The sequence below is a fragment of the Gymnoscopelus microlampas genome (assembly GCF_963454915.1).
Source record: "Gymnoscopelus microlampas genome assembly, chromosome: 21".
In the NCBI taxonomy this organism is placed as follows: domain Eukaryota; kingdom Metazoa; phylum Chordata; class Actinopteri; order Myctophiformes; family Myctophidae; genus Gymnoscopelus; species Gymnoscopelus microlampas.
Genome location: NC_139958.1, coordinates 37611744 through 37639683, shown reverse-complemented (window position 1 = coordinate 37639683; position 27940 = coordinate 37611744). Strand labels below are relative to the sequence as shown.

The 27940-nt window shown below is 41.3% G+C and overlaps 1 protein-coding gene across 1 annotated transcript; it reads right to left on the bottom strand.

The window, feature by feature from the left end:
- mphosph9 (M-phase phosphoprotein 9) lies at window positions 1-27754 on the bottom strand. The gene is made up of 25 exons (XM_084046104.1): window positions 27649-27754; window positions 24794-25068; window positions 21248-21395; window positions 19056-19145; window positions 18487-18944; window positions 17383-17533; window positions 16754-16826; window positions 15424-15527; window positions 14652-14768; window positions 13828-14219; window positions 13184-13333; window positions 12811-12898; window positions 11854-12069; window positions 11060-11107; window positions 10798-10862; window positions 10574-10675; window positions 9637-9873; window positions 9099-9274; window positions 8203-8475; window positions 6605-6722; window positions 5528-5619; window positions 4810-4905; window positions 3650-3780; window positions 2523-2591; window positions 1-1714 (listed from the first exon to the last, which is right to left on the bottom strand). The coding sequence occupies exons 2-25, from the start codon at window positions 25030-25032 to the stop codon at window positions 1613-1615; spliced, it is 3735 nt and encodes a 1244-aa protein (XP_083902230.1). The 5' UTR covers window positions 25033-25068; window positions 27649-27754; the 3' UTR covers window positions 1-1612.
- Between the last annotated feature and the right edge of the window lie 186 nt (window positions 27755-27940).

Sequence of the window (27940 nt, the reverse complement as noted above, 5' to 3'; positions counted from 1 at the left end):
AAAGGGTTGGTTTATTGGTTAAGAACAATATTATAATTCCAGTGAAAGTCACGTCAAGTAAGTAATAGGAAACAGCCTGGAAAAGTGCATGGCAAAATTAAACAGTGCAAAAAATGCCATGCATTTATAAGCATTATCAGAAGTGTATATGCTAGTTGTGTCTATTGAAAACGTGTGCTGGTTTAGATTTTACAAATGGTTCTGATAGAAATCAAGCGGGTTCAGAACTTTTTCAAATTCCATTTCATTTGGAATATAGAGCTAAGCCATGGAATGTAAAGTTGATGAAAAAATAAATCATAAAAAAGGCAATTTAATTCAAGTAGGGTCTCTTCAAGTCGTGTCATTTGGACAATAAAACAGTAAAAGACAGTAAAAACTGAGATTTATACAAATAAAATATTTTAAAATGTAAAACAAAGTAACAAACTTAAGTATAAAAAACATTAAATAAAAACAATGTCTGACAATGTCAATGTTCACTCAAAAGAGAAATGGCAGTTTTATTTTTCAGGTGGATTGGATGTCTGCTGGATATTTATTTTATCATTCACTTTTAAACTGAAACATAGCCCAGTATAACTCTACATTGTCAACCTGAAAATGGCCAATAAAACATTTAATATTAAATAGTGATTTAAAAAAGTAAATGACTGTACAAATCTGTGTATTACTAAAATATACTCCAAAAATTGTGATATCTTTCCAACATATAAAAAATATCCCCGAGTAATAAGTAATATGTATCAAAAGATACCATGGACTTCTTTTACAGACAATCTATAATACAGAGGACTGAAAAACAATCAGTGCTGCATATAAAACTATTGCTTAATTGATACTTAGTTGCATGCCAATGTCGCAAGACGGAAATAGCAGATCTACAAGCTCACAACATGTCGCAATGTGATGCGTTGTGAGCTTGTAGAGTGACGCAGAGCGACGCACAACACCTGCACACAACTAAGTAAAAATCAGGCTTAATGGGCCATCCACACCAAGCATGATAACTATATTGTTTAAAAAAGTTTTTTTTTTCCCGTTAAAAAGGGAAGATTTTCCTTGCCACCGTCGCAAGAAATGCTTGCTCAGGGCAGGGTGGAAAACAATGGGTCTCTGCTCTATAAATCAGTGGTTCCCAAACTGGGGGTCCCCAAATTATTTTGGGGGGTCCCCAGATGATAAGCTTAATGTGCAACATTGTTTTCTCACTCAACAGTTAACAAACCAACATACAGTATAAGTGTATACAGGGTATCTGCACATTTTTAAAGTGACAATTTAATGACTTTCAAGACCATTTTAATACCAAATTGTCAAATATTACGTAAGAAAGACGCAATTATTTTGGGTTCAAATATGATTATGATTATTTTGGGGGGTCCCCCAGTTCAAATATGATTATTTTGGGGGGGGTCGCGGCCTGAAACGTTTGGGAACCCTTGCTCTATATTGAGACAACTTGTTATTTGGCACTATAATAACATTTAATTGAATCAGTGGCAGTGGATGCTCACATCATTATCATTATAGTTAGGGTTATCGTATGCTTGGTGTGGATGGCCAAACCGCAGTATGTAGAACATAAGGTAGAAAAGACAGACAGACATTGCTATATGTTGGCAGAGGAGCGGAGAACATGGAATCTCTTCAGAGTCATGCGGATGGAACCCAGCTCACGATTCACTCTCTCCAGACGATTCTCTAAGGCCACCTGCAGAAGCATCGTCCGTTTAGATGGAACAATTAACTCTTTGACTGCCATGGACGCGTTAACGTGCCGTCGACGAGTTTGGATGAGTTTTTGTTCTCAGTAGTTCTCCCTGCTTTACGGCAGGGACAAGCCTCATTGAAACGGCCATAGCTCTTGAATGGAGGATCGCGACCGGACTATTGTTTCCCCCTCTACTACGACAACCCCTGCGTGTAACAAGCCCATCTTTGTGAGGACAGCGGTCACAGAGAATATTCCATGAATTTTAAAAGTGTTTTCTTGGCAGCAGTGGCACACTATTACACTATTGATCTGGCAGTCAAAGAGTTAACAGCCACTTGGCTTTATTTTAGGAAGTATTCCAGTTGTTCGGATTTATTGTTTTCTTCAAAAACAAGGGTCAACATATGTGGACATTTAAATTATTGGTAGGCCTGTCACAATAACTGCATAATTGCCTAATCACAATTATTTTAGATAATCACATATCATCATTATGATATCTGTTCATACATTTTCCAAATAAAAAATCAGAAATAGCTAATTCTATTTTTACGCCTTTTTGAAAGTATAAAATTACTAAATGTGTGTCTGTAATTTCTTTGTATATTTATTACGAATCCTAAAAGGCAAACAGAAATATATTTTTTATTCATATGTTCCAATGTTCAATGTCAAAAACACAATTAAATCGTTAATCACAATTATTTGTGTGACAATTAATCGTCGACTTAAATGTAATGTAATGTAATTGTAACAGCCCTAATTATTGGTCTCTGCAAATGTAACAGTTTCCATGAGATCTTACCTCATCTAATCGGGTCTGTAAACTCACTCTGCTTCCAGATCCTGGGATCCGGCTCAGAGCTGCTTCAATCTGTTCAGCACACACAGGAAAGAAACCTCTTATCTCCATATTCTAACTTTTTGTGTTTTTTTTTTAAATGAATGCCCTACTTGATCATTCTACAGCGTCGCACTAAAGTATCAAAAGTAGAATATCTGCAAGCTCGAAACTAGGCAAGCAGATGAAAAAAATGCAGATCTGCTACTTTTGAATTTGTTTGTTGACAGAGAAGATAATCATTTATTAACTCAAATCATTAAATAAAATGTACTAGTTGACTTATAACGTTGATCTCTGGCAGAAGCTTTGTACTGTATGTACAAAACTGTTACTTTTCAGTAAATGGGGGAAAAAAGAACCTGCGTTCCTATGGATCCAATGTAGTTATTATTTAGTCACTAGCTCTTGTAAATAATTGTTATTGGTTAAATATCTATAATATCTATATATCTAAATATCTATAAAGCCCACAGACAGATTTAACCTCTTTCAACCTGGTATCCCCATTTTATTTTAGGTGTACAATTAGTATAAATACTGTTGTTATTTTTAGAGCAAGAATAGTAATGCAATAAAATAAAATAACATCTGTACAACTGTAGATAGTGAGGCTGTAATCCTATACAGCCTATGTATACAGTATGTGTAGTTATGTATTGTTTTTTATAGCTGAATCAATAGCACAGTCACATCATTCAGTGGTTCTCAGAGTGGAGTCTGGGGACCCCCAGGGGTCCTTGAGAGGGGTTTCAGGGGGTCCCCAGCGATATGATTGATAGTTAGGAAACCAATGGACCCTTACAGGTCTGTGATTCAGAGAGAGTATATGGAACCATTTATTTGTACACTCTCAGAGTTATGGGGGTCTGTGGCCTAATGCATTGGTTCTCAAAGTGGGGTCCGGGGACCCCCAGGGGTCCTTGGGGGGGGGGTACCAGGGAGTCCCCAGCAAAATTAGTAAAAAATTACCACAATACATATCATTTTGGGGGTCCTTGACATGAAAACGTTTGAGAACCACTGGCCTAATGCATATACATTTTGGGGTGCCCTGACCGAGATAAGTGGATAGCAGTAATCACTCTTACCTGCAGTTTCTCTTGTGTGAGCTCATCCAACAGCCTCTCAGCATCAGCCAGTGAGTGGAGTCTGGCTGGGAACAATGACGAGGTGTCTTCACGAGAGTCCAGCAGCTCCAGTCCACTGCCTGTCCCCGGGGCTGTCACCATAATGACATTATGACGATTAACTGTCATACAAACACGTGCGATTAACTATTTACTTTAGGTTAGGTTTTGTCAATGAACACGGGAGCAAATAAAACTGGCGCAGATATGATAAAAAGGCATGATACCGGTATGACAAAGAAACTTAAATATACAAAGAAATGACTGACAGTGACCGGTACCAATAACCAAAATAAATAATGTACTATGGCCATTTAATCATGTTATATTTTCAAAAATGTTTTTTTTTTTAAAGAAAATTTGTGGAAATAGCTGAACTATGCAACGCATTGTGAGCTTGCAGTTTTGCTGCAATGTGTGAACAATTTTCAACAGATGAATTTAGATCAATGGAAACGATTCTGACGATTATGCAAAAGCAACTATGAATATCTCAAATAATTCGTCGTCTCTGTCGGGTGGAAACCTCGTTCAAAACTGTTACTTTTCAGGATCGTTTCGAGCTTGCGGATCTGCTATTTTTTATACTTTTGTGTGACGCTGTGTAGTAGTGATTAGCGGGTCGACCCGTAACCCACGGGACCCGCGGGTCAACCCGCGGCGCGGGTGGGTCGAGTCAGGATTTCAGAGGAAATTATGCGGGCTGCGGGTGAGCGGGTCAGCCGCTCTCACACGCAAAAAAAATAAAAATCACATGTTCTTGTTTTGTCTTTATTCCTAATAAGAATAAGAATAATAACAATAAAACAGTTTGAATACACTTGGGGTGTATACTTGAAGATTATTTTCCTTCATGATTTTTACCGATTTTTTTTTTACCGCGGGTCGCGGGGCAGGTTGAGCCATAGATTTATAAATGGGTTCGCGGGGCAGGTTGAGGCGGGTTGGGTTCCGTGGCGGGGCGTGGCGGGTCATGAAAAAACCCGACCCACACATCACTACTGTGTAGTATGATAAAGTAGGGCATTAGTTTACGAAAAAACACAAAAAGTTGAAATATGGAGATGAGAGGTTTCTGCCCGACAGCAACGATGTAATGCATTGTGACAGGCCTGCTGTACCTGCCCCATGCTCATCCCAGCCCAGCTGGGAGTTGGCCTCAGTGGGGTTGACACTGCCAGAGAAATCAGCTGATATACTGCATGACTGAAGCAAGTCTGGGGAGGAAAGGCCACAATCAGGCATCATGAATGTTTTGACAGTTATCATGTATTAAACCACTTAAGCCGGATCTATACTTCATTATTATACATTGTTATAAAAATGTCATCTTCCTGTCCATTTTACTGTGGATCCAGTCCGGATCTAATTCAAATAGTAAAATCAAAAAGATTTTTTATTTAAAAAGAATGTTGGGTTTTGTAATGTTGATATTGTGTATGTATGTATGTATGTATGTATGTATGTATGTATGTATGTATGTATGTATGTATGTATGTATGTATGTATGTATGTATGTATGTATGTATGTATGTATGTATGTATGTACTGTATGTATGTATGTATGTATGTATGTACACTGTATACTTTGTGGCATTCAGCACGTTTCAAGCCAAGCAGCTGTGATTCCACAAGGCTAAAGAACTGCACACAGCAGATACTCAAGAGACTGAGCAAGAGTGTCACCACAGCAATAAATAACAGTCCAATCGGCATAAAAATGAAAAGTGCATTTGGAATATTTCGGCCTAGGTTTAAAGTAAAAAGCAGCACCACTCCAGTTGACTGCCTCAACGAGCTCGCAGGAAGGAAAAGCAGGAATGAACTACAGTACATTACCTTCATCTCTGTTTGATGATGTAAAGTGGAGTCTCTTCCTGGGGCTGGCACTGTGGAATGAATGACGTCTCTGGTCTAGTGGCACATCTAACCTGCAGAAAGAGAATGCAGTGTGATCTGTAAGATGATATCGTTGCTGTCGGGCAGAGACCTCCTATATCCATACATAACGTTTTGTGTTTTTTGGTAAATTAATGCCCTACATGATCATACTACAGTGTTGCACAAAAGCACCAAAAGTAGCAGATCCACAGATCTAAAAGCGGCGTGAACGATGCGTTTTGATCTGCTACTTTTGCTATCTTTTTATTTGAATCCTGAAAATTAACCCTGAAAAGTAACCCGATTGATGCTACATTTCTGGGACCAATCCCGATGACAATTTAGAAGACTATTAGACCACAGATTACGAGGTTTCAAACGATATTTTGTCAAAAAAGAGCAAAATCTTCTAATCGATAAAAACAAAAAAAAACTTAGATTTGATTAAAGTTTCTATTTTAGAACATTTAACTTATGAGCCAAAACCTTTATGAAAATAAACACAAAAATGTGATTATTCAATTAATCAAAAAAGGTAAGGAGAAAAACTAAAACATTGAAATTAAATGGCAAAAAGGCGGATTAGAATTAAGTGGGGAATGCGAGTCTGAACAGGTGGGTTTTGAGGGAGGTTTTGAACATTGCAAGGGTGGAGGGGGCGGCTTTGATGTGAGCTGGGAGTGAGTTCCAAAGGGAGGGAGCTGCGACTGAGAAAGCCCCGACACCCCAGGTTCGTTGTTTTTTGTCTTGGGGACGTCCAGGTTGGCGTCACCAGACCTGAGGGAACGGGAGGGGGCTGTGGCGGTGAAGGAGGTCAGAGAGGTAGAGGGGAGCTTGGCTGTTGAGGGGCCTTGTAGGTGATGAGCAGTATTTCGAAATCTATTGTGTGTTTGACTGGGAGCCAGTGAAGGTCGTGGAGGACTGGTGTGATGTGGTGGTCTCTGGATCGGGTTCTGGTGAGGAGGTGGGCAGCAGAGTTTTGCACATACTGCAGTTCATAGTTTCTAATGTTTAGCAACACTATGAGAGGCTCACCTTTTATGCAGGTGTTGCTGTCTTGGCAACTGTCCAATTGCAGTGGAGTAGTTCTCAGTGGGACAACGTTTGGGACTGGATTTTGCAGACAGAGGCATAAGTAGAGTTTCTCTCTTGGCTGCCAAACACAAACCAACGAAGAAATTGATTAAAAAACAAAAGTAGCTTATTTTTAATGATTCTTAACACTTGAGGTGCCAGAGGTTTATTTAAAAAATGTACGTTGAGTGCCTGGATTTTTAACCATTTTTGAACCTTTTTCAAGTAGTCACACAATATTTTCAGTGATCACCGTCCTCACGGTGATCCCCTCATTATACAGATAGAGGTCTCGTACAATCGGGGGGGAAAAATTAAAACCATTCGGTAATCCGTTCCATAGTTGCAGCCAGTTGAAAATAGTCAAATTAACATTGTAAAAACGAAAAAGTACACAGGAGCAGATATACAGGCTTTTGAAGTCATAAGTTAACCAGGAAGTGGATTCAAGTCTAAATCTTCGAAAAATTATATCTCCTGTTGCTATGAAGAAGAAAAAAAAAAAAGAAAAAAAATATATATATTTTTTTCTCAAAAAAACGTATATATACGGTTTTGGCACTCCATGGTTGTATTGCCAAAACCGTATATATACGGTTTTGGCACCCAATGTGTTAAGCCTAGTTCAGAACTAAGGTTCATGAGGAGCCGAGTTGAAACCACTGCAACGTTCTAGAACGGTTTCATCACATTGAACTAAGCATAAAACGTTAAATCAAGATAAAATACCATTGTGCACAATCCCTATGCTTTCGTCATATTACAAACACAGTCAGGTAGGGGCGCAACAGGTAATCGAACAAATCAATTTAATCAAACAAAAATGAATTTATGTAATAAAATTATATATTTTCAAAACATGAAAGCATATTTTTGCTATTTTGCGCAACACCATTATAGAACAACATATAAAATAGGGCTTAAGTGGTTAAGACCAATCGATGTAGTTGATTATATTTTTTCACATCGATTTGTTGAAAAAAACACATTATTTGATTCATTAATTGAAAAAGTAATCGATAGAATAATCACTAAAGAAAATAGTGGATAAGTTGCGGCCATAAAGTCAATCAGGGTTCAAACCAGAGCAGGTGAGTGAGAGCAGTGGTGTTAAAAAAAAAATAATTTAAATTTCCTGAGCGTTTCTGGAGCCCAACTTGTGGTTGAATCCCAATTATGTCGGGTTGCACTTTATCTCATGTACAATGTGCAGACACTCTTTCGCACCGTAATGTCTAATCTCATGTACATAGCTGCTGTTTGTGGACCTACTGATACTGTTCTAGCTGGATTATGCTGTGTGTGTGTGTGTGTGTGTGTGTGTGTGTGTGTGTGTGTGTGTGTGTGTGGATATGTTCGATTCTTCCCTTTGCCGGTTTCTCTTCATTGTTTGATTTATCCCCCCCCCCCTCTTTTATTGTTCTATTCCTGAAAACAACAAAAACGATATAGCTTGCACCAAAACGAATTTCACCCACTTCATTACACAAAGATTATTCTTATTCTGAACTTTGAGCACCACAGAGTGAGAGAGATACGGGGTGGGGGGGTTTACATACTAGGAGTAGCTGGTGGCAGGCTGTGATGCGGGGGTAATGAGGACGATCTGTGGCCTTCCGGCGATAGACTCCTCTGCGGTCTCAGGAGCGATGTAGCCCTCTCTGGTCCGTCGTGATGACACCTCACCGTTCTAGCCGCTCCGTGTTCGGGTCCAACGCTTCCTCTTCCGAGCTCGGCCACATCCGTGTCCGCTCCCACCCCCACCTGCTCCTGGATAGGCTCCTTGTGCTTGCGCTCCACCAGGCCCACTGTGGTTCTCTGGCTGCCGACCCCTGCAGAGAAGACCCACAGATAACGCAGGGGATCTCAAACTTTTTCTTTCCAAGGACCCGACCAGTTTGGTATACTATGCACTAAGCCACTTCCCATCTGGTTCACATGTAAGGGTCCATTTGGTTATAGAAAAAAAGAAGAAAAAAAAAGAAAAAACATGTCATGGTGTTATGATACCGATAAATAGTAACTTAGAATAGCCTATACGGGAACAAAATTGTTTGATTGATCATTAAAATAAACTCATTCGGCTGCCATGTTAAGTGGTCAGATGGGTGGGCCGCAAAGACTTTGAGATTTTCAATTAGGCCCTGCCCCTGATTCAGAAAAGGTTGGGAACCTTTTCTGGCCTAAATAGGTATTGCATTCATTGTTAATGAGCCCTTAACCACACATGCTTAACAGGAATGAAGGTAAACACAGCAGTTCCATATGAGCGTTAGGCTGGACTTGTACTTAGTTGAGAACGCACCAAAAAATTGCCAATCTTATAAGCTCCCCAACGTGAGCTTGTAGATCTTTATTTAGTGTCACACTGCGCACAACAAAGTATATCAAGCCCTTTAATTGACAAGATCATAATGGATAAGTGACGTTTGGATCTTAGAGAAAGTGTTCTTACAGGGGGCTCGGCTCTGTGTAGACCTGGTCTCCTCCAGCTCTATCAGAGCCCTCAGCATGGGGGTCTGGTTGCTCGATCGGTCTCTCCTTCCTGCTTCTCGCAGGCCACCACCACCACTGTGTTCTTGCGGCTGAGGATGACTCTGACTCTGCAGTTTGTCTGGCGGCGATGAACACCTGCAGAATAGCAGGTCAGTGGATTAATTTAATGTCCCATGTTCAGTGGATCAAGATTGCAGATCTCCACTACCAGTAACTCAGTAGATTTACTCAAGTACTGTACTTAAGTAACTGTACATATAAGTATAAGGTGGTACTTCCATTCATATTATTATTATTATTATTATTATCATCTTTTTGATACTCACAGCCTTTTTACCCCACTACGGTTATTTGAAAACTTTAGTCACTAGTTACTTTGCAAATTTAGATTATAATTACAAAACATACACTAACCATTTAAGCCTTATTTTACACCCTGGCTATTCGAAAATAGATCGGCTATTTTCTAACACTGTCGACTACAGCAGAAACATTACCTCCAACTGCTGCCAACCCCCGATGAGTCCACAGAGCCTCCTGACCCGGCTGATTGGTCACATTGCAGATACGGTGACCTCCTGTAGCCATTGGACTGGTTAGTCTGAGCGAATGGCGAACTCCTGCCACTCTCTGATTGGTCGGTTAGGCGACGAGGAGACTTCAAGCCGGTGGCGTCTGGCTCTGTCTTGCGTTTGCTTGGGGACGGTAGCAGCAGGTCAGGGTGGTGGAAAAGACTGGCGACAAGTTAAAAAGAAGATTTACTTTATGTTCTAATACGCAAAAACAGCTACCGTAATAACAAAATAATGTTGTACACCTACAGCAAAAATTATATACAAATACCTTCCAAATACTTGATTATAATGCCAAAATAGTGTCACCCGATAGCACAGTACCTACAATGAGACTGGACAGCATCATATTATGCCTGATTTAAATTAATTTCCATGAATTTAAACTGCTTGTTTGTGCCATGACTGCATCCATACAGGATAAAAGCTAAATAAAATCTCGCAACGTCGTACTGTGCAATTTGTGAAACAGTGTGAAAGGAGCACCCCACACTAGCACTGATTCCTAAACAATTAACACAATATGTAACATTATGACCATTTCAAGAAATCGACAGATTGAGGCTATAACCTTTGTTTTTATATGAAATATCCGAGACCCTTAAGATTTTATGGAAGATGCTTCTGAACATATCAAATGCTCTACTCTTAAAATAATAACGGAAAATAGCCTATCTACAGGCTCTCAATGCGTCGCAGACGCATTGAGAGCTTGTAGATCGTCTATTTTCGCTGCGCAACATGCTTCCATAGAAGAAATGCTGGCTTCTATGGGATCCGAATGACTGAAATCAGTCGTGACGACTGAGAACTTTAATCCGTACAGAACGTGAAAATACATTTTGACATCCTCGATGCTTACCCGGCCCCAGAGGGCTGTGTGCTGCTATGGGGGGCATAGCGTGACCTCGCCTGGTTCTCATGCTCCAGCTGTTTCACCTGAGACTCCAGCTTGGAGATCACCCTGAGAAAGAAAGACCCAGCCAAGAGGAACACTCATGACGTTTCAAGGCAGGCTTCATTTGCTTCACAACACATCTCAAGAGCATCGGTGCACCCTGTATATTTTTTTGCAAATGGACTCACCTTTTCAATTCTGATATCTGATCATTGGCACGGAAAAGCTTGTCCTCTGTTGACACTAGGTTGTGCTGTTGACATCAAATAAATGTAATGTAGCCGGTGCATTGAAGAAAATACAGAGTGAAGATCCACATATTTTTCGCCTTTTACAGCAGGATTACGTTACAATGAGTTTATTGTGTAAAATAGAGTGTGAATAATACAATTACTCCATCAACAACAATCATTTAAAAAAATTTAAACATCATTATAACTTAATCTTTACCTTCACCCCCCCATGGTCTTTCTTCAGGGAGTCATACTCCCCCAGCAGCTGAGAAAGCAGATCAATACAGATGTTCTGAGTTATCATGGACTATAAAAAAGGGATAGTTACCTTTTCTTTTTTTGGAACTCATTAGTAGTAATATGGGGACCATGGACCGCTTGTCCCATCGCTTCCACAGCTTGTCAACTTTCATGTGTGACAGATGCTCTTCCTCACAGACACTACTGGGACTATTTTCTGTCATTTTGTTCACTGGCCCCTTTTATTCTTTCCGTTTGCTGCAGTTTGCTTTTGGTTGACGAGCTGCTGTTGTATAACACTGCAGTCTCTGTGTAAGCTGATGTCTAGCGTCCAATGTTCATCATATTTATAGGTCTCTATAAACAATTTGCAATTTAGGGCATCTAGCAGACGCTCTTTATCCAGAGCGACTTACAGTAAGCAAGGTAAACACATACGTCAAATGCAGAGAGACAGTGTAGTGCCTCAGTAAACTGGGATCACAGGTAAACCAAGAACCTAGCATCAGTAAACAATATAATATCAAAATATTATAATATGTACATTTGACACTATAGAAACTATAGGATACCATGTAAACAAATAGCATGTCTAAATAACATGCTTCCTAAATTACATGAACCTTTGCTATAGTCAAAAAATGCATGCCCGGTGTCCCGTGCCGAAAGAAGCCTATCTGCAAGTTTGTAAGCTCGCAAATCGGCTATTTCCGGTGCAGATGACCACTTGTGCGATGAAGCATAAATCAGGCTTTAGCCCAGCAGACTCACATCCTGCAGCATCTTGTACTCCTGCTCCCTCCTGGCCTCCTTGTCCCGTGCGTCCCTGCAGGCCGCCTGCGCCGCCTCCTCTAGCTGCCGAACGCGGCTCTTCAGGCGGGCGGCCGAGGCGTCCTTCTCGCCGCCGAACCGCTTGCTTTCCTCCAGGCGCTGCTGCAGGGATTTAACCGTGGCGACCGCCACGGCGTAGCGCTCGGGCCATTCCACCTGACGAGGTAAACGTCACGTAAAGGTTATTTCTAACCACTCTCAGAGAAGGACTGGGGAATGCCATCACAGGGGTTTGTTTATGTACACTGCCGTCAACTGTCAACTATTGCTTCTATTTATTTGCATGTTCTTTCTAACTTTCTTTTTACAAAAATGTTTTCCTTTGTCTGCCAATTTATTCGTTATGCCAATTCTCGATGCCCGCAGACTCCTACAGCTGGTCCAAGGGAGAACCACATAAGCGGCCACTTGTATACATACGATTTTTTTATATAGAAATGACTGTTGGTGCAAACCCTCTCCCCAATTTCCGAAAATCATTCATAAAAGTATTATTATTGATACTAAAGAAATCTAATGTGAAGTTTTGTCCAAAACAGAACTCATTCTGATCATTATCTCATTCTTTCATTAACACTGTTCAGAATAGCTGACTGACTGTATGTGGGGGTCATAACAAAGACTAGTTAATGAATTAATTCTGTTTTATGATACAACTACCTCATTGTCATCACAGTGCAATCATTTTACTGTGTACAATGATGTGCAACGGTTCACATTTATCATTCCAATAATATAAAATCTTCACTTTATTCTGTTTTAGTAGGATACTGAGTGTACTGTATGGAATTGTTGAGAAAGATTGGAATACCACAGGCCTTGTACATCCCAAATACAATAGTTCTATGAAATATATCAAACCAATGACAAAAGGATGTAGAAGAAGAAGAATGTTACCAGTTTCTTTTCCAGTGTGATGTTTTTGCCCTCTAGTTCCTGGATATGACTGGCAGCTTCAGCCAGAGCTCGCTCTAAATGCTCACACCTATAAGAAGGAAAAACATTTACACTTTATCGTACCAAAATAGCTGATCTACAAGCTCACAACGTATCGCTTTGTGACACATTGTGAGCTAGTAGATCGTCTATTTTCAGCCACAACAACAGAGAATACATTCTTTATAGCCGGGAATTCATGTAAATGCATGACAGACAGACAGACAGACAGACAGGCAGACAGACAGACAGACAGACAGACAGACAGACAGACAGACAGACAGACAGACAGACAGACAGACAGACAGACAGACAGACAGACAGGCTCACACACCTTTCTCTGAGGGCCTCGTTGCTCTTCTCCAAATCTTGGGGCAGATCTCTGAGGTTGAGTTTTTCTCTGAGGGCTTGGATCTCAGACTCATAATAAGCCCTCAGATCATCCACGTGCCTGTAGTGCTTCTCTCTAAGGTTCTGCCTCAGTCTACGAGAGTGGGAGATGGATGGATAAGGAAATTACTTTTGCGGGAATGGAATGCATTCAAACATGAGAAAGAAAAGAAAAGTCGCTAACAATGAACAGGAATAATAGAACAAGTTGCGATCCGGAACTTATTTTAGTGATTTAAATGTTATTTTACGTTATCTGTATGGTAGATTTTGTTAATACAATATAACTCGTACATCTGCAGTGGTTGGAGGCGGTCTCCCTACTCTTCTATTGAGACATTTAGTCCCTGGTGTCGGGTAGAACACATACTGGTTGACACGTAGTGTTGCCTGAAGCTCATACTTCCCCTGGCCAACCATGCTTGACTATTAGAAATTTGGTAAAAGTTACAGATGTCAGCTTGAAACATTAACGACTTTCAACCTGGTGTCCCGAAATTGAAAATAGCTGGTCTACAAGTTCACAACGCATCGCATCGAATGTATATAGGGGCTTACGGTGGTTATAAGAGGCTACATTACACTCACAGAGAAAGGGCAACAGGATCTCCTGATAACGAAGACCTCTCCACGTGCTGACTGGCGGCAGAGGTGGACTTTAGCTTCAGGGTGCTGGTGAGACTGCCCTCCTCCTCGCTGATCCTGGCCGCCTGCTGCAACGGGTGCACCCAGGAGCTCTGCACCTTGGTAGGGGAAGGGGCGACGGCCGAGAAGCTGGACATGTTAGAGGAACAGTCCGTATCTCCGGGGTTGTTGGCACTGCACTCGACCACGCTGTCGGGGCTGACGGGGGGCCCGGGCTTTTGGTAGAGGTGGTGGGCCTGGGCGGGGAAGGACGGGCTGCTGACGTTGGAGGGCGACGTGACGCCGGAGGTTCGCTCTGACTGACGCACGTGAACGGCTGTGTCCAGAGTTGACGCCTGCAATACAAACAAAAAGAGCATGTGCAAGTTATAAGCTAAGCTAGGACTAGAGAGTCCATTCATTTTATGTGCGTGTGTGTGTATAATGTGACCGATATATCGTTTTGGCCGATATATTCGCCATTATTTTACTTTTTGAATGACGTCGGCAATTATGCAGCTGATGTGTCCCGATTTTTAACCACTTTCAACCTGTTTTGGGCAAAATATTTATACGTTTTCAAAAATGTAAAAAATGTAAAGCTTGTTAATTTTGAAAGGATTTCAGTAGGGCTTAAGTGGTTAAATAAAATAGAAATTATTCGTATTCTTTTTTCTTTTAACAAAATATCAGTCAAAACACGGTAATCTGTGGTTTAGTACTCTCCAAAATTGTGGTCGGCATTGGACCCAAAACTCTGTCATTGGTCGGGCTCTAAGGTGCATTACCTGTGGTGACAAAGGACTGGATGTACAGGAGCCATCCCAGTTTGTGTGCTTAGGGTCTGTTTTCTGCTTGTTCTCATAGATCTGTCTCAGAGACGGCCGAGGCTCTTGAGGTGGAGTCTGTGGGAGAAATGACACCAGCGTAAGGCTTTGTAACTGACAAGTCCATCTATTTCACTAAACAGTTTGGCAGGCAGACAGTTTGGCAGGCAAGTAACAATCAATTGGTCTTCCTTTTCTGTTCTGTGGCTTGTTGATGTAAACAATTGTATCATTCCCTCCACAGTAGGCTCAGAAACAATCATTAAGTTAAATATCTCTATTCTGATAGTAATCATTGCTATCTTTTTCAGTAACAGGGGTCTCCCGTCTTTGGTAAACAGAAAATACATTTTCAGGATACCAATTTTATCAAATCAGGAAAGAGAACCCCACAAAGATAATTTATCAGCTTCATTTTTCTAGCATTGCAGTTCCAATTTTGTCCGCTCATTTCTTTGTTTTTTGTTTCATCACTTTCAATTTTACTTGTTTATCCTGTATCCTGATTGGATAAAATTGGTTTCCCAACCTGAAAATGTATTTCTTGTTTACAAAAACTAACATTCTATAGCAATGGAATATATCTTTATTTTATTTTAACAAAGAATGTCACTTATAGGCCCTCTACTGACTCATACATGCAGTATGACATAATCAAAACACATACTGTATGAAATGACAGTTTTCTCAGAGAATACATGAATCATACTAGGTTTCCAATATTCATACCTACCAGACTCATGGACACCTCCTGCAAAAGGAGGTACGCGCCGCTGTCAAAGCTATCTGGAAGGGGATGATAGATTTCGTTCTCATTCAGCCGCCAATACGTCAGGCCTGAGAAGAAATGAAACACACAGTAGGTATTCTTCTACTGGACTCAGTACTATTGTAGAACTGTATAATACAACCTTGTATGATCCTAATAACGCACCAACTCCCCCAGGAGAAAGTGTATACGTTCATTACACAAAGACATTTTAACAGTCTCGAGATATTTCTGCATCATTTAGCCCAAATGATGTCAAGGAACTGCCCAAACAAGTTTCCTAAGAATTATTGACTGTTTTTAGCACTCAAAGCATTGAACCTTTATTTCTTCACAAACTACAGAGAGTAAATTAAGCTCAAGTTTCTTTATCCACACGGGAATGTAATTCGGCTGAGGCAGGAGAAAATGTGCTTCAGTCAACAATTTCCAGACCGCTGAACAAAACTGGCCACTACGGAATGGTGGCAAAAGGAAGCCATTGCTTAAACAATGTCAACCTGGCATGTCAATTTGTCAAAGATCTTGGATGAGTTTACCAGGGTGGACTTCATTCACTCCTGACATCACAAATCGTTATTAACTAGATGTTTTCTGAAAGTTTGTTCTGAATGCTACTACTACTCTGTAGTTTTCGGATGTTCACTTGATTTGAGCGGAGAAAGAAAAACTAAGTAGCAGAGTTGAACAACTTAAGTTCATCGTTCGACAGTGTCGCACTGTGAAAATAGCTGATCCACATGCTCACAGCACTGGCTATTTTCGATATCTTTGAAACTGTGTCTACCAGAATGAACAAAGGCGGGTGTGAGAGGACAGAGACTGACTAAAGCTTGCACATTTTCCTGTAAACTAGGGCACTTGGTGAAAGTGAATTGCAACTGTGTTAGCTTGTAGGATTTACACAGGTGATTCTGGATGAGGTAATGTTCAAACGATGATAGAAATTAGTATTTAACACAAGCCATATAATAGAAGCCTACTGTGTGATAGCACCCTCTTCTGGTCATTAATGGTTAATGTAGCAGTGAACTTGTAAAACTGAAACTTGTAACTGAATTGTGAGTATTATTTTATATTAATAATAATAATTGAGTCCCCTTTTAGCTGTGGTGGGGGTATTTTTCCACTGTACATTTGCCTTCTGCATTTAACCCCTCCTAACTACAAGTATTAGGGACAGTGGGGAAGTGCAATTATTGTTTAAGGCATATTGCCATTAACACAACATTTATATCGGTCAACTCTTGTCTGTGCGTCCTAACCCCGTCCTTCTGTGTCAGTGTGTTGTTACCTGAGACCTCAGACAGCAGGCTGTCACTCCTCCTCAAGGGAAACGAGTTAGAAGAAAGCCCAGTCAGTTGATGCTGCAAGCCAATAAACATGACTGGGTGAGACTTCACAAAAAGAACCAATGCATGAATAACACTCAACAAAACAATACTGTAGTTCATGGGTCTTCAACAGGGGGTCTGGGACCCCTAAGGGGTCCTCAGAGTTACTACATGGGGGCTGCCAAATCTTTGTGTGATAGGGACAGTTTTTTTTTACATTAACCACGTGAACCCTAGCATCTCTACAACAAACCTCTTTGCCAAAAATAGCCGCAACGCCTCGTGCTACGAGGCCTTGTGAGCTTGTAGAGCTTGTAGATCGGCTATTTTCGGCAAAGAGGTTTGGTGTATAGGTGCTAGGATTCAAGTGGTTAATGTAAACAAACATACATGATACAATATGTAGTGGGGGGGGGTCCCTGCGTCATCTCTCTCTCAGCCTGAAAAACGTTGAAACGTTGACCCCAGCTGTAAAATAAACATGTTCCCCTTCTTTCCACAACAAAACCGTTATCTCTCAATGCACCTGTCCAAGAGAAACTGTATACCTGCAGTGGTATAAAGTAGCTAAGTACATTTACTTTTATACCTGGTCCTGTGGGACTGTGTGTCTGAGGGGTTCTCTTGGGCTCAGCGGCTCCTGGTAGTCGTCACACACCTGGGGAAATGTCTGTCCTGCCTTTCCCTTCTTCAGCCTCAGTTTCTGCCTCTGGGCCCAGGAGGTCAAAGGCTGGTTGGCACTGCCAGGAACACAATAGATCAGGTCCCATTGAAAAGAAATGCAACGCTGATGTGATTTTAAAACCACAAGCGCTGAACGACTGCTACTTTTATTTTCATTCCATTTCACCAAATTAAATGTGGTGTAAGTGATATTTTTTTGTTTGTAAAAACAAATAGATTTTTGTACAAAAGTTTAAACTTCTACAATCGGACAATAATCTTTGCTATTTGAGTGTTGTTCAGTAACAGGTTTTGTTCAGTAACTAACGGGGGTTTCCCTGTCTCCCCAGCTCTTTAGTGAACAAAAAAATCACACCCTGTGTGAAGTGAGTGGTGCATTTGATGAGCCCCGTATTGACCCCCGTATTGATGTTGTCATCAATGTTTGTGGACAGACATACATACATACATACATACATACATACATACATACATACATACGGACACGCGGACAAAGTCATGTATAGGAGTGGTTGCCTTCGGCACCACTCAAAAACACATTTTCAGGTCGGGATACCAATTTGATCCAATCAGGAGAGAGAACCCCACAAAGATCATTTAGTTTTATAGTGTTCCAGTTCCAGTGTTTTTTTTTGTTTCATCACTTATAATTTAATTATATTTTCTTGAGCTTTCTAGGTAGTTGGTGTGCTGTACGGATGTTAAATGTCTGTCATTGGTATTGTCCTGTATTTGTTACTGCTGGCAAAGCTGTGAAATATTTATGCCTCTTGGCCAGTTCACACTCATAAAAGAGACTTTAGTCTCAATGTGGTTTTATAATAGTTAAATAAAGGTTAAATAACCAGGGAGACCCCTGTTATTAAACTAATAATAATATAGAAACGATTACTATTGGAATATACACTTATTCTAACCAAAATAATATCTCTTACACCATAATTGGCTAATTAAGCTATTTGTGAAATTTCTCGCCTCAAAATAGCCTTGAAAGCGGCTAAATACCTACCTAGAAGCTCTCTGCTGGTTGGACAATGGGCACGGTACTCCAGCTCCTGGAGTCATCTCATTAGAAAAGCTCTGCTGAGGTACAATCCCAGGAGCCTCTGGGAGGTCTTCCAGGAGGGCGCAGGTCCACTCGTGCTTCCCCTTCCGGTGACCGGCCTCGTGCACGTCCCCAGGAGACAGCGTCTGGCCCAGGCCTGATTCCCAAACAGACAAGGTCCCATAGCCGCTGCTCATGACTGTGGCTGCACGCTCCTCGGCGAGAACCGCTGCGTTCAAGAGCTCTGACGCTCTATTGGGTGGAGGTGAGGGGGAGGTCAAAGGGGAGGGGGCGGGGGCACTGGTCAAGTCCTCAGCGGGTGAGGGGTCATTGGGGATGAGGTTGGTGTTGACAGGGGTTGGCTGGCCACTGCTCTGGCGATTCTGGAGTTGAACCAAGGCTTTAATTTCATCTTGAATCAGCTGTAAAACAACCATCCCATTGTTGTTGTTTGTTTAATACACGTGAATATTGTCCACTAATTACCAACAACACGACATGACTAAGATTAAGCTGTTAGCAAGCAGGCTGACCTGAATTTGACACTGGTACTGTTCTTGTTGAGCAAGGATTTGCTCTTGGTATTGCTTCTCGACCAGCTGAAAGAGGTGCAACCACCTGCCCTGTTTGAGGAAAAAGAACAGGTTTTGGTTTACATTGTCAATTACATGTGTAGGGCAGTGCACTAGTAAGTGTACGCGATGTTGTGACAATGTGGTATGTGAGAAATAGAGAGAAATCCGACATGCAAAGACAATGATCTCGACAGTGAAGCAGGGAGGTGAGAGCGTGATGATACGGGCCAGCATGAGTGCAAAAATGTGTTAAGGAGGTGACATTTATAGATGGCACCATGAAAGCCTGTGGATGTAGCTCATACATCATGCAAATCATTATGCAAATCCTGGTCGGTCCAAGTGCAGATGGCCAGGCCCGACCTTAAATCTCCTCTAGGTATTTTGTGTCTTATTTATACTCCCATTTATTACTACCCGTTTACTCCTTTCTTATTATTGTTTAGATTAATAGTTTTCTTATTAAGCTTAGATGCATCTCTCTACTCCCACCTGTATCTGCCCTGTATTTCCTATTGGGGAGCTGCTATGACAACTGAATTACCCTTGTGGGATCAAGGAAGGTCTATATCTTTGCTGTCGGGCAGAAACCTCTTATCTCCATATTTTAACTTTTTGTATTTTTTTGGTAAATTAACGCCCTACTTGATCATACTACAGCGTCACACAAAAGGATCAAAAGTAGCAGATAAACAAGCTTGAAACGCAGCATTTCAAGCTTGTCGATCTGCTACTTTTCCTATTTTTGAATTTGAATCCTGAAAAGTAACAGTTTGGGACTTAATGAGGTTTCCACCGGACAGAGACAATGTCCATCGGTATGCCTTACCAAAATACAGGTTGACAAGATGACTCCCGTTCTCCAGAAGCTTGACAGAAGCATGATAACCATCCAAACATACCGCCGAAATGACGCAAGCGTTTCTAAAGGAAGAAAAACGTGAAAACTATGACCTGGCCAAGTGTATGTGGCCTGAGTTGAATCCACTAGAACACCTGTGGCCATGTGTCATGTGACCACAATAACTGAATATCCACGCAAGCATTTTGCCAATGAGAATGATCCTCCTCAAGTGGAGATTTGTGGGTATTTGGGTACTTGAGTGGTGAGTTTATTACACCAAGGGACTACACTATATATCAACCATATTACACTCCATAAAAACCACAGTAGACAGGCTGTTCTCAACGTAATATCTGGGTACACGCACCACTTTGATCACATTAACCATGGCGCTATTTTGGGCATGTCATTATAGGCAAAACTTTAAGATTATTTGAAAATAGCAGATCTACAAGCTCACAACACGTTTTGATTATACCGTGTATATACTGTGTGTGTATATATTTATGTACATTTTGATATACAGTATAATGTTTCAGAAAAGTATAATAGGGCTTAAGTGGTTAACCCATAGGGTACACAGATTTAATGACAGGCACTTCTATTTCTATTGCGGCTAGGACTCGAGCCGCGAACCGTCCACTCACTAGTATCTTGTGACCACGGCTGAAGTGGTCACATGGTAAGAGATGTCACATTTGAACTGGAATGTGTTTACATCAAAGGGGTTACACCAAGTGACATCAACCACATTGCCGTCGGCACCGCGTATCAGTGTTCCACGAATACCGTCTCCTGAATATGAAACGATCAGCTTTAAGTGTGGTACGGTGTGTTAACAATTTACAATCACAATTTTCCAATGTTTGTGCTTTCAGCTGTGATCCACATGACAAACAAAACGTGATAGCAGAGAGAGAGAGAGAGAGAGCGAGATGAGGCATGCAAATGCAATTACATAAGATCAATGGCTACGGCAATCAAATCCATTAAAAGGCCCGACTGAACATGCGCTTATTATCTCACAAGAACAGAGCGACAAATTATTGAGGCATAATATATGTATATCATCCTACAGTGTCACACAAAAGCACCAAAAGTAGCAGATCTACAAGCTCAAAACGTGTCGCGAAGTGACGCGTTTCGAGCTTGTAGATCTGCTACTTTTGCTGTTTTTGAAATTGAATCCTGAAGTCACAGTTTTGGACATAGTGAGGTTTCCCCCCGACAGAGACGATATATATTATCCTCCGGCAAACCCGAATGCTTCCAAATCTCTTGCTATAAAAAAAAAAAGGTTTCTCACCTCGCAGTCCTTCCAAATCTCAGGGTCAGTCTCCCCACTGCTCTGGATCTCCTGCACCAGCACCCTGAGGGTCTCCAAAGGACTCGGGTTGATGAACGGAAGGTTTTTTCCCTGTTCGAATGCCTCGTCTGTACTCAGACATAGACTCCTACAAAGATAGCCATACAACTGTATTTTAGCGCGGTTAGGTGCAATATCACATGGTTTTACCCATTAAGACCTGAGGCCGATACTACAAATGCCTTCTAAATCTGTAGTTCTCAAACTTTTTTGTGCCAAGGAAGACCCCCAAAATGATATGTATTTGGCCGCGGACCCCCGCCCCCCCATCTGAAAATGTTTTTTGCCAGGGACCCCCCAGAAGAGAAGATTTGTGTTAAAAAAAATCTATTCAAATTCAAAATTATTCAAAATGTTTCAAACACCATCAAGATTTTAGAAAAATGTTAAAAAATAGCATATGTTCTTCAGTCATATGACCAAACCTCCAAAAATAACGCAGATGTACAAGATTCTGTGTCAAAAGAACCAGATGCATAATAATACAATGGGATATTATTCATTAAAGAAAAACATGGAGAGCCAGTGTAATAGTGTAGTTAAGACGTAACCAAAGATGCCGGATAGTGATGTAATTTTATGATTTATGCTCACATAAGATCGATCATCAAATATGTTATGCAAAAGTTACAGTAGTTTGCTTCAGTTCGTGATGTACTTGAATTGAAATGGAAACTACAGAGGGCTAGCTATTCATGATGAATGATTGGTAAACGCAAACTGCAAGAGAGAATGAGTATAGTGTGCAAAAGCCCACAGGGCCGTCATCAGTGTGGAAGGAACAGGTTTGTCACTGTTGTTGACAAGATAGGCAAGAAGGTTGCAACGTTCAGCTAAATGTTCCGTCTGCAAACGCGCCTCTGATTTAATGCAGCCAAGACATCCATTTACGGATGGTACGCGCTGGTGCTGGATTAACCAATCTCACAACAATCTTTCTCTTTCGAAAGCTTTATCATTTGCCTCTCTCATACTGTTATATAATCGGGTCAGAAGTCAAAACTAACGGGTCTATCATTGTAGCTCAGGTGGGAACAGGGTTTAATTGTTCCCCCAGGTCCATTTTGGAACATGTTTTTTTTAACAAAGATTTTATTTAAAATTTCGCAAATAAATCTACAAGCTCACAACGCATCGTGATTCGACACGTTGTGAGCCTGTAGACTGGCTATTTGCGCTATTCATCATACAGTACATCATACATAGTATATGTCCATACTGTACACGTATGTACAATGAAGTATAATGTTGAGCATTATACTTCAGCAGCCACTTTGGACACAAATAACATGGCATGATGGCACCCAACGTCTTTGCCTTCAATACCCAGCAAACAGAGCCATTGGCCCATTTCATTTTGGACCGACCAGTGAAGACATCTAACTCTGACAAATTTTAAGGCTTGTTCCACGCTCTAAAGGACTGCAGTAGGATTGAACACAATGTTCCAGCCGGCAAGGAATGTTTTTTTTAATGCTATATTTCAGATAGGTCTGCCTAGAGAGACAGGAAACCAAGGGCAGAGAGAGAGATGCACCGAGAGAGAGCAGAGATATGCGAGACAAGACGGATTCAAACCCGGGTCTCACAGCTCACAAACAACAGTCAGGACTAACTGGCTGACCCACCAGGCACCCTGGGCGTGGGCTGTTTTTACTCTACTGCAGGTGGGAGCATCATCCTCACGGGATGAGTGTGGAATGTAAAACTATATTTAATATATGAAAATAAGGTATAATTACATGTAAATCGTTGCTGTAGTGTCGGGCAGAAACCTCTTATCTCCATATTTTCACTTTTTGAGTTTTTTTCCTGAATTAATGCCCTACTTGATCATACTACAGCGTTACACAAGCGAGCTTGTAGATCTGCTACTTTTGCTGTTTTTGAATTTTTGAATCCTTGGACATATGAGGTTTCCACCCGACAGAGACGAAATACATTATCCTCCTGCTTCCAAATCTGATCAACACATGTGGTTAGTCTAATTTCCGACCGCTAACATTAACATGAACTAAGCATAGCCATCGCATCACGTTCATATCTGTGTCACAAGATAAACCCTATATACTTTTGACCCAGGACCCCGTCACCCCAGGGGTCCATACTTGGCACCCTCCTTTGTCCCTTGTACGCCAACTTTATCTGCCGAAAATAGGCGACGCTCACAACGCATCCCAAATTGTCAATTGGCTATTTTCGCCGCTAGGGTTCACGTGGTTAAACTGTTGTTTACAGCATTGGTTCTCAAAATGGGGTCCGGGGACCCCCAGGGCTCCTCCTTGGGGGCGGTTCCAGGGGATACCCGGCAAAAGTAGTTCAAAAATAGCAGATCTATAAGCTCACAGCGCATCACTTTGTGCCGCTCTGCGAGCTTGCAAATCTGCTATTTTTTAAAATATTTGAAAAATAGGCTAAAATTTTGAATAATTTTGATTTTTTTTTTTACACAAACTTTCTCTTCTGGGGGTCCCTCCCTGGCACAAAACATTTTCCGATGGGGGTCCAAGGCCAAATAAATAGCAATTTGGTGGGTCCTTGACATGAAAAGGTTTGAGAACCACTGGGTTATTTACTATATTCTGTTTACAGTTACTGTAGGAGCCCAAACAGGGTTTATATTTCTATGTGTGCACTGATTGATATGTGATAGATGTAGGCACCGCATTGGCACTGTGATGGTGGGCGTGTCTCTGTGGGTGGCATAAGTAATGGCACTCGCCTTGCTCACCTTATGGCTGGTTTGACCGTGGGGGTAGGGTGAGCTGGGAGTGACATGTTTTGTTGACCGCATTTTGTATTTTGTTCACCGTTTAATTTATTTCTTTGCACATATTTATTGGAAACTTGTAATAGTAATACTTGGTGACACCAAAGTAAAACATTTTACACTTGAGCTTCTGTTTGGACGCGAGTCCTTTGAATGTGCGCCTCATACAGTTTTTATCTCCCAGGCTTAGCCTGCCGGCTGATCAGTTCATTGGGGATTAATTTGCTATCAGCCGCAATAGTTACTGTACCTGATCAGTGGTGGAAAAAGTACTCAAATGTTTTACTTAAGTAAAAGTATCAATACTGCAATGTAGTACTCTGTTACAAGTAAGTCTGGAATTAAAAATGTACTTGAGTAAAAGTATTGGTATCAAAATGTACTTAAAGTACCAAAAGTAAAAGCAGTAAAATGTTTGAAAATAGCAGATCTACAAGCTCACAATGCATCGCGATGCGACGCGTTGTGAGCTTGTAGATCGGCTATTTTCAAATAGCCTAGTTATAAAAAGGGCTAAAGTGATTAATGTATGTTTTATAATGTAATAATTTATATCTGCAAAGTAACTAGTAACTAAAGTTTTAAAATAATTGTAGTGCAGTAAAAGTACAATATTTGCCTCTGAGATGTCGTAGAGTAGAAGTAAAAGTATTGAAAATTGAAAGAAATACAGTACTTGAGTAAAAAAATTACTTAGTTACTTTACACCACTGCACCTGATCTTGTTGCATGTTGGTGTGATGTCCACCGGCCTGCTGTCCAGCGTGTCTCCAGTTGTCTGTGAGGTCGGGATGTGTCTGTCCTCTGGCCCGGCCAGCCCAGAGGCCGATGTCCCCTCAGAGGACACCAGAGAGGTCTCACTCTCCTTACCCCCATCTCCGTCAGGACTGACATGGCAATGGCTCAAGGCCCCCGAGCTGGACACATCCTCAGAGATACTGTCATCTGTGGACATGCTTAAGGGCCCATGGGGAGAGGGTCACTCTGACGTCTGTAAAGCACAGGAAAAAAGGGACAAGGAAGGGACACTTCAATTTGTGAAGAGATTAGGAACACTTAAACCCAAAATACTTCATTGACCAGAGTCACCATGCCTAGCCCCCCCCCCCCTTCTTTTTCCCCCTCTACACCAAATCTCTTTGCCAAAAATAGCCAATCTACGAGCTCAGGACACTAGGGTTCGTTAAGCCTTAGTAACAGTTTTTTAGTAACCCTCTAAAGACATAGTGTTACCGGGGCGTCAGTGGCCGGATGGGAACCGTGAGGTTCCTAGTTCCCAGTTCGATCCCGGGCTCCCCCAGAGTTAGTGTCGAAGTGTCCTTGAGCAAGACGCTGAACCCCTAATTGCTCCCGATGAGCAGGTTGTTGCCTCGCATGGTTTCCGGTGTATGAATGTGTGTGTGACTGGGTGAATGTAATGCACAATCTATGTATGTAAAGCGCTTTGCATAAAAGTGCTATATAAATGCACCATTTACTGATGAATATATCTGTGGTATAGATATATTCACCAGCCTATTATCAAGTACAGATCAAGTGTCCTGCATGATTAAGTAGCTAATTCACTATATAGGTATTAATGAACCAGCTACTGCCGGGTAATGACTCAAGTAGTGGTCAATAATGAAGACAACACAATGTCAATGCTTATCATATCTTCCTCACTAACATCTAGTCCAGCACTGAAGAAACCTCACTGAGCCAGTTATGGATGGTTGACAGTTACAGAGGTCATATGTATGAATACAGTTAGCGACTACTGCATCTCGGTTAGTGTTAGTACTAGGTACTAGTCACTAACACTAACCAAGATGCACTAGTTAACACTAACCAAGCTGCACTAGTTAACACTAATCAAGATGCAGCACTAGTTAGTAACATTCACTAGTTAACACAGACCAAGATGCAGCACTAGTTAGTAACATACATTCACTAGTTAACACGGACCAAGATGCAGCACTAGTAACATTCACTAGTTATTACACAAACCAAGATGCAGCACTAGTAACATTCACTAGTTAACACGAACCAAGATGCAGCACTAGTTAATAACATTCCCTAGTTAACACAGACCAAGATGCAGCACTAGTTAGTAACATTCACTAGTTAACACAAACCAAGATGCAGCAATAGTAACATTCACTAGTTAACACAAACCAAGATGCAGCAATAGTAACATTCACTAGTTAACACAAACCAAGATGCAGCAATAGTTAGTGACATTCACTAGTTAACACGAATCAAGATGCAGCACTAGTTAGTGACATTCACTAGTTAACACGAACCAAGATGCAGCACTAGTTAGTAGGCTACCATTCACTGGTTAACACGAAGCAGCATAGTGTTACTACCTGGTGCTGCATCTTGGTTAACTGTTAGTAGCTACAGTACATCTGTAGGGCAGCAGGTACCAACCCTGTCTGCTCTGCTCTGCAGTCCTGTCTACATTGATGAGGAGGACGCGTGTTGCTCACTAACACACACTGGTCTTTGTGTGGCTGACACTGACACACATCTAGATTGTATTTAAATAACTGTCATGGCTGGTTAGACAGCCATACTGCCATAGAAAGCAACATACCAACAAAAGATCACGTCACTAACGTTAACCATAAGTATAAACCAAATAAGGTTTACTAAGATAACGCGTAAGCATTCTCTTCATCCTAGCTCTGGTGAGTTCTCTCTAACGCTGTAAGGAGCGGTGCTAGTCTAATGGACTGAACATTCCACTACTGTGCGAGGTCTCAAACTGTTGTAAAGGAAACTATTTTGCTACTTATCAAAACAAAGGCTGTTTTGTGTTGTTGAAAGACTATTCTCCACGGTGGGAAACGTCTCAGGAGCCAACCTTCTCTGTTTAATACACTTTTTGGGCAGAAAATAAAATATGTTCGCCAGACGGAAATTATTTTATTTACTCCACTGCGCCCTCTACAGATCTGGTCAATATAAATTACCAATGAACAGATCTGTAGAGGGCGCAGGTGAGCAATGCAAATCATTTCCGTCTCGCGGCACCTATTTCATTTTCTGCCCAAAAAGGTGTATTATACAGAGAAGGTGGAGCCCTGAGACGTTCCCCACCGTGGAGAACAGTCTTTCAACAAAACAAAACAGCATTTGTTTCGATGAGTAACGAAATAGTTTCCTTTGTTTTCTACAACAGTTGGAGACCTCGCACAGCAGTGGGATTTTCAGTCCATCAGAGGAGCACGGCTCCTAACAGAGCGTTAGAGAAGAGTCACTAAACGCTCTGGACCAGAGCTGTCTTCATCCCAGCGCTGATGCGGACAGCCCGTTCCAACTGGGATGCCAACTCAGCTGGACGTTCTATAACAAGCTGCTAAATCATTAAAAGCACCTGTACAGCTATATCACCCACAACTATGTTGATACATTATTCATATCTATAAGTTAGCTCAGTTAGCTCGTCATGAAGCTAGCCCCAGCGCCCAGTGACATTGATAAAAAAGAAGATAATTAATTCCACACATAATGACGTGTTTCACAAGGAACGAGGCTGCTTTTTGCTCATGGTGGAGTGCATGGTTTGTTGTTGTGTATTTACCTGCTATCGTCCATGTTTTCGTTATGTTTTATGGTGTGTAGTAGTTTATAGTTGGTTAGCTTTGGGTTGGTTGCTGCTTGGCTCTCTGCACTGCAGCGACGGTGTTGCCAGGTTTCGAGGTTTCGCGAGAGAAATAAGCAACCAGGTCTATGAAAACGAGCCTAAAAGATAGGTATACCGCGGTGGAAAGTCTGGTGATGCGAGGTTAACTATATAGGGTATAGCACTGTTTCCCAAACAGTGGGTCGGGATCCATTTGTGGGTCGCGGACACATTTGTATGGGTCACAAGT